Raw genomic sequence first — 15,632 nt, 5'->3', positions numbered from 1 at the left:
GCCTGGCAGCGTGCAGGCAGACATGGTGCTGGAGGAGCCAAGAGTCCTACATCTTGATCCAAAGGCAGCCCAGAAGGAAACTCTTCCACAGCCAATCAAGAAGAGGCTCTCTTCCACACTGGGTGGAGCTGAGCATAGGAAGAGACCCCAAAGCCCACCTTGAGAGCAACACACTCCCCCCAACAAGGCCACACCTCCTCACAGTCCACTTCCCATGGGCCAAGCATTTAAATACATGAGTCTTTCAGCCCCAAACCTATTCAAATCACCACAGCCAAGTACCAGGGATTGGAGACTGGAAGATCCCTATGTTTGCTGGTCAGTTAGTTCAGCCAATCACTGAGTTCCAGGTTCAATAAGAGACCCTACGTGGTGGTTTCAGACCCTATCGGGTGCTATGAAAAGCACCCCACACATCACACACATAGCTTATATATTTGAATGCATGATCTCTAATTCCTAGACATATTATGAGAAGAATTGGTACGTATGGGCTCATTGGAGGGGTTATGTCACTGGGGCTGGGGGAGGGGTGAGCCTTGACGTTTCAAAAGCCCACACCAGGCCCATTCAGCAGATGGGCCTCCAGCTTGCAGATCAGATGCTACTGCACCAGCACCTGCCTGCCTGCTGCCATTGTTTCCCACCGTCCGTGGACTCACCCTCTAAAACTACAAGCAAACAAAACAAAAACAACAACAAAACAAGATAGAAAGTAATAAAAAGACACCTGGCATTGGCCTCTACCCTCCACAAGTGCATATAGGAAGCATAAACCTGTATGTATATATATACACACACACACACACGCAGAAGTAAAATAAAATTTTTAAAACTTCCTTTGGATTCTGAAACAAAACATAAGTTAGTACAGCCTCTTTTAAGGGCATTTCCACAAAATTAAATAAAGGCAACTCTATAGAATCTATTTTTAAAATCGTTTTTAAATTTTTATTCTCTACAACCCAAAATGTATATATTTTACCTCTGTGACTTTCCTTACAAAGGGATAGGCTGGTAAGATGGTTCAGTGGAGAAAGATACCTACCTGAGCTTGATGGTCTGAGTTCAGTTCTCAGGACCTACCAATGGAAAAAGAGAACTAACTTCTCTTTGTCCTCTGACATCCACAAATGCACAATGTTACAAAGACCACAGAAACACACACACACCCATACACAAATACATAAATAAGTAAATAAATACAATTGAGAAAATTAAGAAGCTTTGGAGCAGAAAGATATAGGATCCTTACTACATGGCTTCAAACATTGTTAAATGTATAAAATCTCCTTGTGTACATATATAGCCACATAAATGAACAGAAAACACGAGGAAGGCTACACGTTACATCAGGAATAATCGACGGAGATAGGATTAGGAACGTCACTCAAAGGAACCAACTTTGTCTCTGCCTTAGTCAGTGTTCTATTGCTTTGAAGAGACACCGTGACCATGGCAACTCTTATGAAAGAAAACATGTATTCGGGGATTTCTTACAGTTTCAGAACTTGAGTCTATTGTCATGACGAGACACGGCAGCACAGGAAGACATAGTGTCTACAGAGAGCTACAGAGAGCTCAGCTTCTGGATCCACGGGCAGGAGGAATGGGAAGACACTGAACTGGCTTCAGAACTCAAAAGCCCACCCCAGTGGCATTTCCTTCATCCAGGCAACAGCTCCTAAGCCCTTCCAATAGTGTCACTCTCTGGTGACCAAGCATTCCCACCTGAACCAGTGGTGACTGTTCTCATTCAAGCTACCACAACCTCTAAATCTTATTTACAAGTATAACAGATGTGTTTATTACTTGAGCAATTAAAGCTTAACACACATTTTTTCCTCCTTTCCCATCCAAGTCCTCTCTTGTTCAGAAACAATTACTTCTTAAGGAGTAATTTAGAACTTTTGCTATGCTCAGAGATACAGCATGTGTGCACATATACTTATTTTTCTCTTAACTTTCCGTTTAAACCAGCACCATACCATACCCAGTAATCTGCAGTTTTCCTTTTTCACTTAGTATCTCAAAGGTATCCTCCAAGCAAAATGTAAAAATATAAAAAATGAAGAACTCTGCAATAGTTCATATTTTGGATGTAATAACTTGTATAAAATCCCTTCATGAAAATGTATGTTGTTTCCAGCAGCTTTTTTGCTGCTCTCATACAGGTATATGATATACATTTGTCACTTATGTGGTTAAAAATACAAACACAGGGCAATGGTGGCACACGCCTTTAATCTGTCTCTGCCTCCAGCACTTGGGAAGCAAAGACAGGTGGATTTCTGAGTTTGAGGCCAACCTGGTCTACAGAGTAAATTCCAGGACAGCCAGGGGTACACAGGCTATACAGAGAAACCCTGTCTCAAAAAATAAAAAAAATAAAAAAAAAAAGGAGGGAGGGAGGGAGGGAGGGAGCCTTGCTGGAGGAGGTAGTCAGAGTCAGACTTGAGATTTTATGCCTGGCCCTACTTCCTATTTACTCTTCGTCCTGACAGCAGATGTAATATGATCGGCTTCCTTGTTTAGTCATTCTTCAGAAGCTTTGTAGTTATACCAGGTAGAGTTGGTGTGAAGCCATTGGAGGTTCTTAGATCAAGTCACTCTGATCAGAGAAAGCGGTCCAATATGGAGCCTAGAGATGTAGAAATGCCTACAGACTGTGCAGTATGCTCTGGGTTTCTCAGCTTTTGTAAACGGGTTCACCTATGTTGGAGTGGGCCTTGGTGCAGTGGGCCTTTGAGTCATTTCTGCTCCTGTAAGGAACCTCTCGCCCATATTCCTGTAAGTGCCCATATTCCTGTAAGTAGCCCCAATAAAATTCATTGGTTGACCAAGTCAGGATTCGGTGATATCCACACTGTGTGTGTTATGAGACCCCTGTCAGGGTGAGGAGACATGTGCACTGTGTCTCCTAGAAAAAGTTCTGACAGACAGAAATCTCCATAAGCAAAGCAGACAAAACTAATGATGAAAAGGCTTTTTGCTAAAGTGGACATTTTGAAAATGAAAATTAAGTATTTTAACCCAAATTCAGGGCACTGACCTGATGAGCTACAGGCCTCAGTAAACAGTTAGGACAGGGGATAAGGTAAACATAACCTGTCCACCTTGGCTAAACTGTGGTCGCTTATTATTATGAGGCCTGGTTTTTTGTTACCCCAACCCAGCATATTCTGGTTGCCATAACACTTTCCTTCCTTTAGAAGGAGGCATCTGGCCTCCACCCACACACTGAAATTCTGCAAGAAACATTAACCAAAGTGTCCACTCCTCCCCAACCATGGATGTGTAATCCAGGCCAGACCCATACCTCACCTTTTCTCTGCTCTTGTCCACAAAAGGCAGAAGCAGAATCTCCCAAGGTTGCTAAGCTTTCTGCATTAGAAGGCAATTTAGCAAAAGTTAGTAGAATGTGTGCTTCCAAACTCTGGGTTGATGGTCTTTGGAAACACCCCTCACTGAGGAGAAGCATGGCGCTAAAGCAGAGTTCTATCAACAGGTGCTTTGGCGGGCTCCAGAAAGTTTCCAAACATAGCAGTGTTGAGCTGAAATGTAAAATGAAATTTGCTGTCTACCTACCACCCCAAGCTGAAAGCAGAAAGCGCCCTGCACTTGACTGGTTGTCTGGTTTTGCTTGCACAGAACAAAATTTCATATCAAAGTCTGGCAAGCTGCCTCAGAACACAGCCCCGTGGCTGCAATATTGAGGAGATGACACCTGGGACTTGGGCACTGGTGCCGGCTTTTACGTGAATGCCACCGAAAATCCTTGGAAAGCTAACTACAGAATGTACTCTTACGTAACAGAGGAGCTTCCACAACTCACAAATGCCAATTTCCCAGTGGACCCACAGAGCATGTCTATTTTTGGTCACTCCATGGAAGGCCATGGAACTCCGATTTGTGCTTTGAAAACTCCTGGAAAACACAAATCTGTGTCAGCATTTTCTCCTATCCACAACCTTGTGCTCTGTCCTTGGGGATCTTTGAAACCAGATGGAAGTAAGTGGAAGGCACGTGATGCAGCCTGTCCTGTGAAGGCCCGTTCGGGTTCCCAGAGGGACATCTTAATTGATCAAGGAAAGGATGACGGGTTTCTTTCAAATGGGCAGTTGCCCCTGGATAGCTTCATAGCTGCCTGCACAGAAAAGAAAATCCCTGTTGTTTTTAGGCTACAAGAGGGTTATGAGCACGGCTGCTACTTCATCGCAACCTTCATCACCGAACACATCAAGCGTCGTGCAAGGTACCTGAACGCATGAAAAGCTTCGCACAAGAGAATCTCACCAGGATGCTAAAAAGTTGGAATCAACAGGATTGCTGACTAAAAGATTTTGGATGTCCCCTCAAAAGATCATGCTCCTGCAGCTGAATCGCTTTTCTGAATAAATATATCAAACTTTCTGGTTTAAAAGAAAAAATCTGAGTTTATGGCCATCCTCTGAAGCATCACCTCATGAACTGGTCGGTTTTGAGTTCTGGGGAAGGGGAGGTTGCGTTAGGGATACACTTCACCTGGTATGAGTAGGATATAGTTTAAAGTGGACTGACTATAACTCTTTATGAGTCAGTTTTTTCCATACCAATTGACCAATTGACCAATTTGCTGCAAGCAAATTTTTCCTGCTTCTCTAGGCTAGTAAGTTGTGGAGTTAGTATTCAATTATAGCATTGATGACATTAAGATTTCCTGTGATGTTCACCATTTTCTACCTCTTCTTGGCCTCTGAAGCTCTTACCTCAACTAATACCTCTGAGCAAGCTCCTCATCAGCCTTCACCCATCTAGACATTTTTTGTTAATGTATTGCTGACCTTAATTGTGCTAATAGTTTAAACAGAGAAAATATGCCATTTCAGCAAGAACAGAGACAAATTAGTGAGCGAGCGCTGCCCTATTCACTGTTCTATTGCTGTGAAGAGACATCACAACCAAGAAAACTCTTAGAAGAGAAAGCATTTAACTGGGGCTGCCTTACAGTGTTAGAGACTCACCCATCATCAGCATGGCAGGGGGCACGGCAGCAGGCCAGCAGGTACTGAACAGTAGCTGAGAGCTGTATCCAATCAGTAGGCAGACAGAATCAGCCTGATGTGAGCTTTTGGAAACCTCCAAGCCTACTCTCAGTGACAACACTCTTCATCCAGTGAGGCCACACCTCCTGCAACAAGGTCATACAGTGCCACTTCTCAGTCAGGTCACTAAGCATTCAAACATATGAGTCTTTGGGAGCCATTCTTTTCAAACCACAAGTGTCATTACTTCAAAAGTTGTTTAACATCAGCCACCCAAATAGAAAAAAGTAAATTACCTAAAATTAGAAGCTCATTTGTATGCAGAACACATTTGGTGGAATTTTTTTTAAGTTAAAAATTTTAGAAATTTATAAGCTATGAAACTGGAAGATACTGTCAAACAAAATGGCTCACACCTTTAACCCTAGCAACTTGGGAGGCAGAAGGTGAAGCTCTGAGAGTTCGAGGTCAGCCTGGTCCACAGAGCTCCAGGGCACAGAGAAACCATGTCTCAAACAAACAAACAAAAACACAGAAGATATTCTTGTATACTGATAATAATAAAGACAAATGCATGGTGAGGAAAAAATGGATTATTGGATTGTCTTTTTTTTTTTAGGGGTGAGAAACTACATTGACATGTAGCCCAGCCTCCTTAATAGCTGGGGGACTACAGGCCTATGCCACTAGGACCAGTCAAAACGTGACTTCATTAATTTAAGAAAGACAAATCAGAGGGCTGAAGAAGTGGTCCAGAGCACTTGGTGCTCTTACAGATCCGGGTTTGGTTCTCAGTGCTCACAAGGCAGCTCACCACTCACCTGTAACTCCAGTTCAAGGAAATCTAACACTCTTCTGGCTCTGTGTTCATCAGGCACGAATGCGGTATACATACATACATACATACATACATACATACATACATACATACAAGTAAAAGACTTATACACATGAATCAAAAGGAAAAAACTAAATAAGATACTGTGAAATGTTATCTTCTGGACATAGCATGCAGCTGTACTCATGAATTCACAGCACCGATGGTCACCCACCTGCACAAGAAGCCAGCACAGTCAGTATTTCAGCAAGCAGGGCTAATGGTTCAGAGGGAGAAGGAGACTACGTGTAAAGGAGGAGAAGAAATGATCAAGGTGGAAAGGCATGTGTTGAGGGAATCAGAAGTGTAAAGACTAAGAGTAGGTATGATCAAGACACTGCATACATGTGTAAAGTCAGAGAATAAAAAAACAGGTAACAAAATTATGTGTGTGTGTGTGTCAAGTGGGGCAGCACGCTTTTAATTCCCACAACAGAGGAAGCAAAGGAAGATAGACCTTGACCTCAAGTTCAGTACCAGCCTAATTTGTATAGCAAATTCCATGAAGCTCTACTCTCTCTCTCTCTCTCTCTCTCTCTCTCTCTCTCTCACACACACACACACACACACACACACGTACACGCACAATACACACAACATACACATATACAATATTTTTAAAATAATGTTTTTCCTCCTCAGGTAGTCTATGTAGCCCTGGTTGGTCTTGAACTCACAATGACCCACTTTTTCCTCTACAGTGTTGGGACTGAAGGTGTTCAAAACCATGACTGGCAAATACTCTTAATATACATGTTCTACTGGGCTGCTTTTTGTTTCAATATCTTTGAGACAGTGTCTTTGTTGGATAGGCTGGTCTTCACCTCATAGGCTTAATTAATCTTCCATATCACATATGTGCTTGTTGGAAATCTATATGGTTTCCTGGTCATAGAACTGGAATTCTACCTGTCCTTCCTTTCAGTTACTTTGATGAAATCCAGGGCCACAATGCCCTGAACTGACCGTACGACAAGCAGCTCTCTTCATAGTCATCCTTTGCTATTCATGAGGAACTGGCTTGAGGGACACTGACAATATCAAAATCCAAATCCAAAGGTCACCTATATAATTGAATAACCTAAAAACATCATCCCAAATATTGTACATGTCAACATACTTATAATACCAATGCAATGTAAAAGTCATAAGTCATTATCATATTGTAGTATTTGAATAATTTAAAGATTTGCATAGTCATTTTTTAGATATGTTCACTTCATGATTGGCTGACCCTATACATGCCGATAAGAGGGTTGGCTGTATTGACCATCAGGGTAACTGAGTGCAGCATATGCTCACATTTCAGATTCCAAACAGCAACAGGGACAAGAACCCATATTTTCCTATACTTAAGAGCTCCATATAAAGTCCCCACTCTTTTAGTTAGCGATATATGAACCCACAAATTCATACAAAGCTCATGTATTTTCTAAGTAACATCAAAAACTTAAATAGAAAATGCAAAACTGCCCTTACCATTCTAAATGTTATCTCTATTCTGATAAGGCAGTCATAGAGAAATACAATAGCAAATGGTTATGATGAAAGGCCCACAATAACTCAAGAACCCTGCCAAGTATAGAATTTACCCTCTTAAGCAGGAAACTAACTGCAATAGTACAAGTCACTGTTTCCTGAAGAAATAAGCAAACATGGTACACTTGTCATGAAATTGTTAAACTATCTTATAATGAATAGGTCCATTTGAAGTTGTATCAAAACAAGGTAGGGATATAATTTATATAGTTTATTGTACATGTGCGAGATTATTTGAAGTGTAGAAAAAGTGTTTATAGAAATAGCAATTTAAGTCAAAGGATGCTCAAATTTTACTGTATAGTCTTCCTAAGCGGTTTTGCAACATTATGACACTTGAGGGCGCCAGAGCTCCATGCTTTCTACCAATGTTAAGATTTTGTTTTGTTTTTCCAAATTCTGCTGGGCGTGGTGACACAAATCTGTAATCCTGACACATGGCAAGTTTGAGTGTTCAAGGTCACCTTTGTCTATGTGGCAAGTTTGAGACCAGCCTAAGCAGCATTCTCAAGGGTTCACATCACATCTCGCGCGCGCGCGCGCGCGCGCGCGTGTGTGTGTGTGTGTGTGTGTGTGTGTGTGTGTGTGTGTGTGTGTGTGTGTGTGTGTGTGTGATGGTTTTGTTTTTCTAGACAGGGTCTCCCTATGTAATTCTGCCCATCCTGGAACTTACTATGAAGACCAAAGTGGCCTCCAACTCATAGATCCAACTGTCTCTGTTCTCGAGAGCTGGAATTAAAGGTATGTACCATTATGCCAGGAGAGGAAAAAAATTGTGAAACCATTGTATAAAGGGGCACTTTTTAAAAATGAATTCCAAGATAGTTTTAAACTCACTGTATAAACATGGATTGCCAAAGCCATTTAGTCTTCTGCTTCACTTTTAGTGCAGGAATGTACAATGGATCAAACCAGGGCCTTATGCAGCTAAGTTACATCAACTCCTTTAATGATGTCAAGGTCCTATTCAACCTTTCCTGCCCTAATATTCCAGGACGTCTTTCATGGTTAATACATGCTCCTCTATTTGACTTTACTAAAAGTCACACCTGAAGGAGGCAATTCCAATTCAATGCAGTTTTTAAGCAAGCATAATAGACTTTGAAATTAAGAGGGGCTGGAGAGATGGCTCAGCAGTTAAGAGTACTGACTGCTCTTCTGAAGGTCCGAAATTCAAATCCCAGCAACCACATGGTGGCTCACAACCATCCGTAGTGACGCCCTCTTCTGGTGTGTCTAAAGACAGCTACAGTGTACTTACATATAACAATAAATCCCTTAAAAAAGAAAGGTGCTCACAGATAAATGAAAGTCACGTTAGGTCCAGCATTCCAGTTTTAACATGACTCTTGCTGATGGGGTTCACCAACCTTTTTCTTCCCCCTTTTCCCAAGAGGCTTACATGTAACCTAGGCTGGCCTCTACCTCCCAAATGCTGGGATTAGAGTGCACTACCACCTGTCTCTAGTTCAACAGTCTCACTCCCTTATGGCCTTTCTCAACACCACAAATTCTTCTGAGCCCCAAAAGCTCTATAGCATGCCTTTACAAACATTTCTGTTGCCTACAAATTCCTTCCACTCTTGCATTCCTTTGGTATTCATTAAGCCCCAGAAGGTTGTATCATTGTAATCTTTGTCCTTACCTTGCATTACCCACCTAGTTGATGCTGAATTTCCTTGTCTATAAAATGTCATACAGCCAGGCGGTGGTAGCACACACCTGTAATCCCAGCACTCTGAGAGGCAGAGGCAGGCGGATTTCTGAGTTCGAGGCCAGCCTGGTCTACAGATTGAGTTCCAGGACTACACAGAGAAACCCTGTCTCGAAAAAACCAAATCCAAAAAACAAAAAACAAAAGCAAAACAAAAAAGTCACACAACTTCTAGGGTAGAACATGTAATCTATGATAACTTGTTTTGTACCCTCAGGCCATTTGTACTCTATTAGTCTATTCCCTACAAAAGATCTACTGCAGAGAAGCCGAGAAATTATTTCACAGCAGGGCAGAATGGCACAGTTCCTTAATCCCAATACTATAGGGGCAGAGGCAGGCAGACTTCTGTGAGTTCAAAGCCAGCCTGGTCTAAAGCTATATGAATACTGAAGGTCAGACTTCCTTTGCACCTGTTAACTTCTTATAAAAACTCCTCTACTTACTCCTTAATGAATTTCTCTTCCCTTCTTTAGACAATGGAGAAATTATTAACATGGCATTAAGGTGCTAAGCACAGTGGCTCACAACCGAGAACCTAAAGTTTAGCTGCTAAAGCAGGAGGGCAGCTGTACACCAAAGCCACTCAGAGCTACAGATTGAGTTTAAAATCAGTTTTGGGTTACTGTGATAAAAAACAAAACATTAAAAATTTAAAAATTCTGGGGGCTAAAGGGATGTCAAAGATTAAAAGGTTAAGCATTCTTGCAGAGTACTTTGAGCTAAGTTTCCAGCACCCACCACAGAAAGTTCACAACCAACTGGGAATCTTCTCAAGCAGATCTAAACAGCATCTTGGCCTCTGCAGACACCCGAGCTTATACAAGCAGCAAATACTACCTACTGAGAAATAGCATACTAGAATCAAAGTTTTTTTTTTTTCCTTTTAGAGTCAAAAGCACCCTACAACCTACTTTTCTCAAGACATCCGCAGCACCTAGACCCAGTGAGCTTGATACCAAAGCATTCATTACAAGTGTATTCCCTAGCTCATTATCCTTATACCATTAGCATCCAGAAAGCAATAAACTTCCAACCAAAGTTGACTTGTCAAACCCAACTTACCTTGTGGTAGAACTTACCTTATTTACACAAAGTTTGGAGTGGTGTGACTAACAAAAATAATTTTGTTTTGAAATATCTTCAAGTATGGAAGACAAAGTTTCCAATAATTTCACAAGAAAATGGTTTACCATTGAAATCCAATGATTATACATGGTCAATCTTTTAAATACTGAAGAAAACCAAACTACCCAGCATAATAAACTGAGCATAATGCCAAATAAAGCAGAAGTGGCAGCTGTTTATCTTACTAAGAACTCAGCTACTTCTTTGTGTCCTTACAACTGTCTGTTTAAATATAATTCTAGACAGTCAGGCTCAAACAGAATAACAATGTAGTTTGTAATATATCAGCAAGAGCCTGGCACTGCTGGCACACACCTTTAATTCCAGCACTCCGGAGTCCGGAGTAAGAAAAGCAAGAGGATTTCCATGCGTTTGAGGCTAGCCTCAAACTGTAAGACCAGTTCCAGGACAGCCAGATCTAACCAAAGAATCTGTTTCAAAAACAAAACAAACCAAAAGACCCAAACAAAACAGAGAGAACATTATGATCATTATGGTTTAGGAGTCAAACCAAGTGCAGAAAATGATTCTTAATCTCACCCACTGTGGGATAGAGATTAACGTCTACAGTGAAGAATATGGACTAAAGACACAACTCAAAAGAATAAAGCTTCAAACTAGATGCATTTCTAACACCTTGTGTGTCCAGAATTTAGGAGTTCTAGCAAGAGCTTAAAATTAGCAGCCCAGGTTCCAACCAGGTAACAGAACTAAGGGGTAACACAGCCGTAACTTGTTTTAAGGTAGTCAGTACAACACCATCATGCAGACCATTCTGAGCATTACTAAAGGTACTCTCACACATCAGAGCAGTGAGGGTCCTGCTGCACAAAACACACCACTCTAGTTGCTAGTAGACCTAATGATTCCATATATGAACCATCCCCGCCATATTATGTCTACAAAATAAAACTCCATACTGGACCACTGCCACTGTGGTTACCTACTAGGGCCCTACTCCTTCCCTGAATAATTACAAACATATCCTAAATTCCTGATTTTCTTCAGTGTTGTAGCCACTGGTAAAGGTGTCCTACACACTTCCGTAAACTGTTAACAACAAATTCACTGGGTCACCAAATAAATAAATAAATAAATAAATAAATAAATAAATAAATAAATAAATAAATAAATGCAAGTAAAAATATGAACCTAAATGAAAATAGACGTGGGGGAGGGGTAGTTGGGAAGTGACACAAGAAAGAGGAGGGAATAATAGGAAGGGAATATGACCAAAATATATGTTCATATAAGAAATGTCATAATGAAATAATCACGTATAACATATCCTAATGAAAGGTACTGAATATCACAAAATATTCGCCTTGTATAGGTTATACCCAGTAAGCAAACACAAACTATTAATTATAAAACCTGTTACCTAAGCTAAGTATTGAACTATACAGTCCCAAATACTGAACAAAGTGTTCCAGGTTAAAAAAAAAATGATCACGACTCTACTTGGAATACCACTGCTGTGATTAAATACTACTATTTAACTGTTTACCTGTGAAAACCTGTTAAGAAGAAAAAAAGAACCACTTGGTTCTTTTACAGATTTTGAAGTTTCTTGAAAAGCTCATGGTCTTTCCAATAATAAACTCAGAAAATCTTCCCAAAAGTCATACATTCAGTTTACAACTGATACTTCTAACTTCCATAAATATATTAAATTCAAATAAACACAGAAATATAAACCCAAACACAGGGAGATTGGCTTGTGATAGCAATTTTGTTAAGATTTAGGCTGTTGGGATTTGTGGCTTTTAAACCTCAATTCTTTTTGCTAATACTAAGCATTGTTAGGCTATTATAATAATCATCCGTATAAAATGTGTAATAAATGAATTTTGTAATTTAAAAAACAAAAAAACAAAAAAACCAGGCCAGGCGGTGGTGGCGCATGACTGTAGTCCCAGCACTCTGGGAGGCAGAGGCAGGTGGATTTCTGAGTTCTAGGCCAGCCTGGTCTACAGAGTGAGTTCCAGGACAGCCAGGGCTATACAGAGAAACCCTGTCTCAACCCACCCACCCCCCAAAAAAAACCTTCCAAAGTCAGAATCCCTTTGGGTGTTCCACAATCTCTTCAAAACTTCATAAAAGGTTTTACACTATAGACAGAAACTAGAAAACTAAGCTAGAAAAGACAATTGAGAAATTGCTTAAAGTGAGATTTGTATTTCAAATAAAATTAGTCTTTGGGTGATTTAATATACTTATGGAAATTACAATCATTCTAAATCCTATCTTAAATTCAAACAAGATACACTTTTTGAAATGCTATTTTAAATAGAATTATAAGGATAATTCTCATTAATTACAATTTATACAAGAAATGTGAGTGGGGAGTCAAAGACAAAGTCACTACCTTCATTGTTGTGCTATGCAGAAAATGAGGATTCAAATCAAACATTTAAATTGTGCTGCCCCTGACCACCCTGAGCTCCTTCTGTTCAATATTACATCTACAATTTAACCACTCTGCATTTGTAGGCTCTTTTCTAATGATTCAGACTTTTACTAGAAGCCAATTCTTTAGGCAGCAGGTTAAAACTATGATAACTACATACACTTAAATTACATGTGTATGCATGTCTCCATACTCTAAAGATCCGATGTGCTTATGCCATCAGTAATGGGCCAAACTGTGCTGCAGTTAACGCACCAGATTGATAAAACAGTAATTACATTAAGACACAACAAACATTAGTTAAGAGCTACTAGACTGAAATAATAGCAAAAGAACTGCCTGAATACAAAGATGCCCTAAATCAAGTTTTCATTATACTATTTTGCAAATAATAGTGCAATTCAATAGGCAATCAATGTTACAATGCCAGCTTTGTCATTACGTATTCTTGTAGCTGATATATTTAACTTTTCCCATTTAGAATAAATCGTAGCAAACTCGAAAATAAAAGCCATATTTTTAAAAACATATATTTAGTATTTTGTTATACTTAGCCTTAAAATGTGAGTAAAAACATAGGCATTTTTTTTTTTTTTTGGTTTAATCTCTCCATTACCCTAGTCTTGGCGGAAATCAAAATAAGGAAACAGGTAAAGCTGGCTACGGTAAAAGCTGGGGGTTAATATGAAAACTTAAAAATATTATATAGTCTGGCATAAAACTCCAAAAACACCTGGTCTCTGACTACTTTATGATGGTAATATACTGCACTCCTATCAGGTAGCTCACAAGTACTTTCAACTCCAGCTCCAGAGAATCTGGCCTCCTCATATGCAGAATATACTGATAAAAATGAGGTTGAGATAGAGAAAGAGAAAAGCACCTGAGAGGAAACCAAGCTTGAAAGCTGTTACAAATATAGTCAAACATAATCTAAACATAAATTATTCTAAATTTGATGTGCAAATGAGAAGTCCAGGTTCTTCAAATAGCTTTGTGAAACTGATAAAATTTAAGCTCTTTTTCTAAGCTCAAAGGAATTGCATTTTAACAAAGAAAATACAAATTTCTAAGAAATAAAGCATGTATAGAGACCAATATCTTGAACACTGCAAAGAACAACAATATTCTGAAAATCCAGTTTATTTTCCATGTTGTGGACAGATCCAGTCAGTGACCAGGTTTTCTGCATGTGTAATAATTTATCAAAATAAGTTTTCCCACAACTCTTCCAATCACCTCTGAAAATCCTGATCTGACAGTACACCAAATAAAGCTCTGGACAAACACCTCCTAAAGCTTGGAAGAACTCCTGGCATGTCTCCTCTCTCACGTTCACTGCACTATGCAAGACTAAAGAGAAATTTTTTTTGAAAGGTGACGTAGTACAAGAGTTGAGTTCAAGAAGTTAATGTTTTAGTGCACTTTGCTCCAGTTTTAGCCAACATGCTATATTTTCCTTTTTGCTGTTGTTTTGTTTTAGGGGGGAGTAGGGTAAGGAAGGAGGTGCACAAAGTAGAGTTGAAGATTTCCACGGTCTGAAAAAGATAGGACTCTGCAAGCAAAACTGTAAGCTGCCTTGTACCTTAAGACCTGAACATTTTAAGACAGAAGCTTTGCAAAACATTACACAATTTTTTATTATTAAATGAGAAAATCTCATTTGTTACATCGTCACATTGCTAGTCAAGAGAAATGCTGCAGTGATGAAGAAAGTCAATGTTGGATCAACCAAAGTCCTCATTTCTACAACATTCATTTACAAAGAAATAATGTTCAACACAGCCCAACACAACATTCTTGGTTTTCTTCATATTGAAGTCCCCCAAAAAAATCATCTTCTAATGGGGTAGGTTCACTACATAAATTATAGTTCTTCATTTTTACAATTCACCCCAAACTGCATGAGAGATGTATCACACTAAAATGTCTAAAGCTGTGAGGAAATCCTTCACACATCGTCGTCATCTGATGTGTCACTGCTACTTGTCTCTGTGTCGTCATTCTCAATCGTGGGTTTGAAAGTGCTGTTTTTCCAGGGTCCAAACTTGAAGTCACAGATCAGGCCATTTTTCAAAATACCATTTTTTCTCAGACCATTCTTCTGTAACTAAAATGTCAAAAACAAGCAAATTAATTTTGTCCCAAGAATTACTATATTAATAGTAATAAACATAATCATGATCTTACCCTGAAAGTTCCAGAAACAAGTACATCATACCCCAAAATAAGCTATTTAGTCACATGTAATTAACCAAATTGATTCTAACAAAGTATCATTAGTATATTAGTTGAGTATGGCAGCCTAAATCTGTTAACACTTGAGAGACATGGAGATCTTAAATTCAAGGTAAACTCTAAGCTACATAGTAAAATTTCAGGCCAGTCTGGCTACATAGCAAGACCTTGTTACAAAATGACAAAATTAAAATCTATACTTTGAGTTGAATAAACATTAATCACCTATCAAATAACTATTAAAAAGTAAGACTATGGAAGAACAGGGGGAAGGAAGAGGGCTTATGGGACTTGCAGGGAGTGGGGACCCAGAAAAGGGGAAATCATTTGAAATGTAAATAAAAAATATATCAATAAAAAAAAAAGTAAGAATAGAGATATTGGAAATACAAAGGGTAGATGGGACTCAAAACTGTTAGACTAAAGCTTTAAATCTTTCCAAATTCTTGTTGTCTTACATAAATACTATAATAAATATACTTTGAGGTGCTACTAAGGAAAATAAATCAGTAACCATAATCTGATCTCTTCATTTCCATGATCTAAATTAACAACCCCAGCAGCTGGTTTTATTCAGCTTTATAAAATAAATAACATGAAGTAAGAGTTCTATGCTTAACCAAGCAAATTAAGATGCAAGAAAATCTTAATACCCAAAATGAGAAATAAAAACTAAGCATGATGGTGATGATGATAATAAAC

General features: G+C 39.3%; 1 protein-coding gene and 1 pseudogene across 6 annotated transcripts in view; one reads left to right on the top strand and one right to left on the bottom strand.

Annotated features, from left to right (window-relative positions):
- The first annotated feature begins 3,479 nt into the window (after positions 1–3,479).
- Positions 3,480–4,271, top strand: LOC127666944 (S-formylglutathione hydrolase-like; annotated as a pseudogene).
- Positions 4,272–13,819: 9,548 nt separating this feature from the next.
- The window catches only part of Gpbp1 (GC-rich promoter binding protein 1), a 722,682-nt gene continuing 720,869 nt past the window's right edge, over positions 13,820–15,632 (bottom strand). For all 6 annotated transcript variants that reach the window (XM_052159424.1, XM_052159427.1, XM_052159426.1 and 3 more), the window contains one exon: positions 13,820–14,802. In XM_052159424.1, coding sequence (XP_052015384.1) covers positions 14,644–14,802 — 159 coding nt within the window. In that variant the 3' untranslated portion in view covers positions 13,820–14,643. The remainder of the gene's footprint in view (positions 14,803–15,632) is intronic.

This window comes from Apodemus sylvaticus, chromosome 16, assembly GCF_947179515.1.
Source record: "Apodemus sylvaticus chromosome 16, mApoSyl1.1, whole genome shotgun sequence".
Taxonomy (NCBI): Eukaryota; Metazoa; Chordata; class Mammalia; order Rodentia; family Muridae; genus Apodemus; species Apodemus sylvaticus.
Note: the sequence above shows the minus strand (reverse complement) of the source record. Positions and strands in the feature narration are given on the sequence as shown.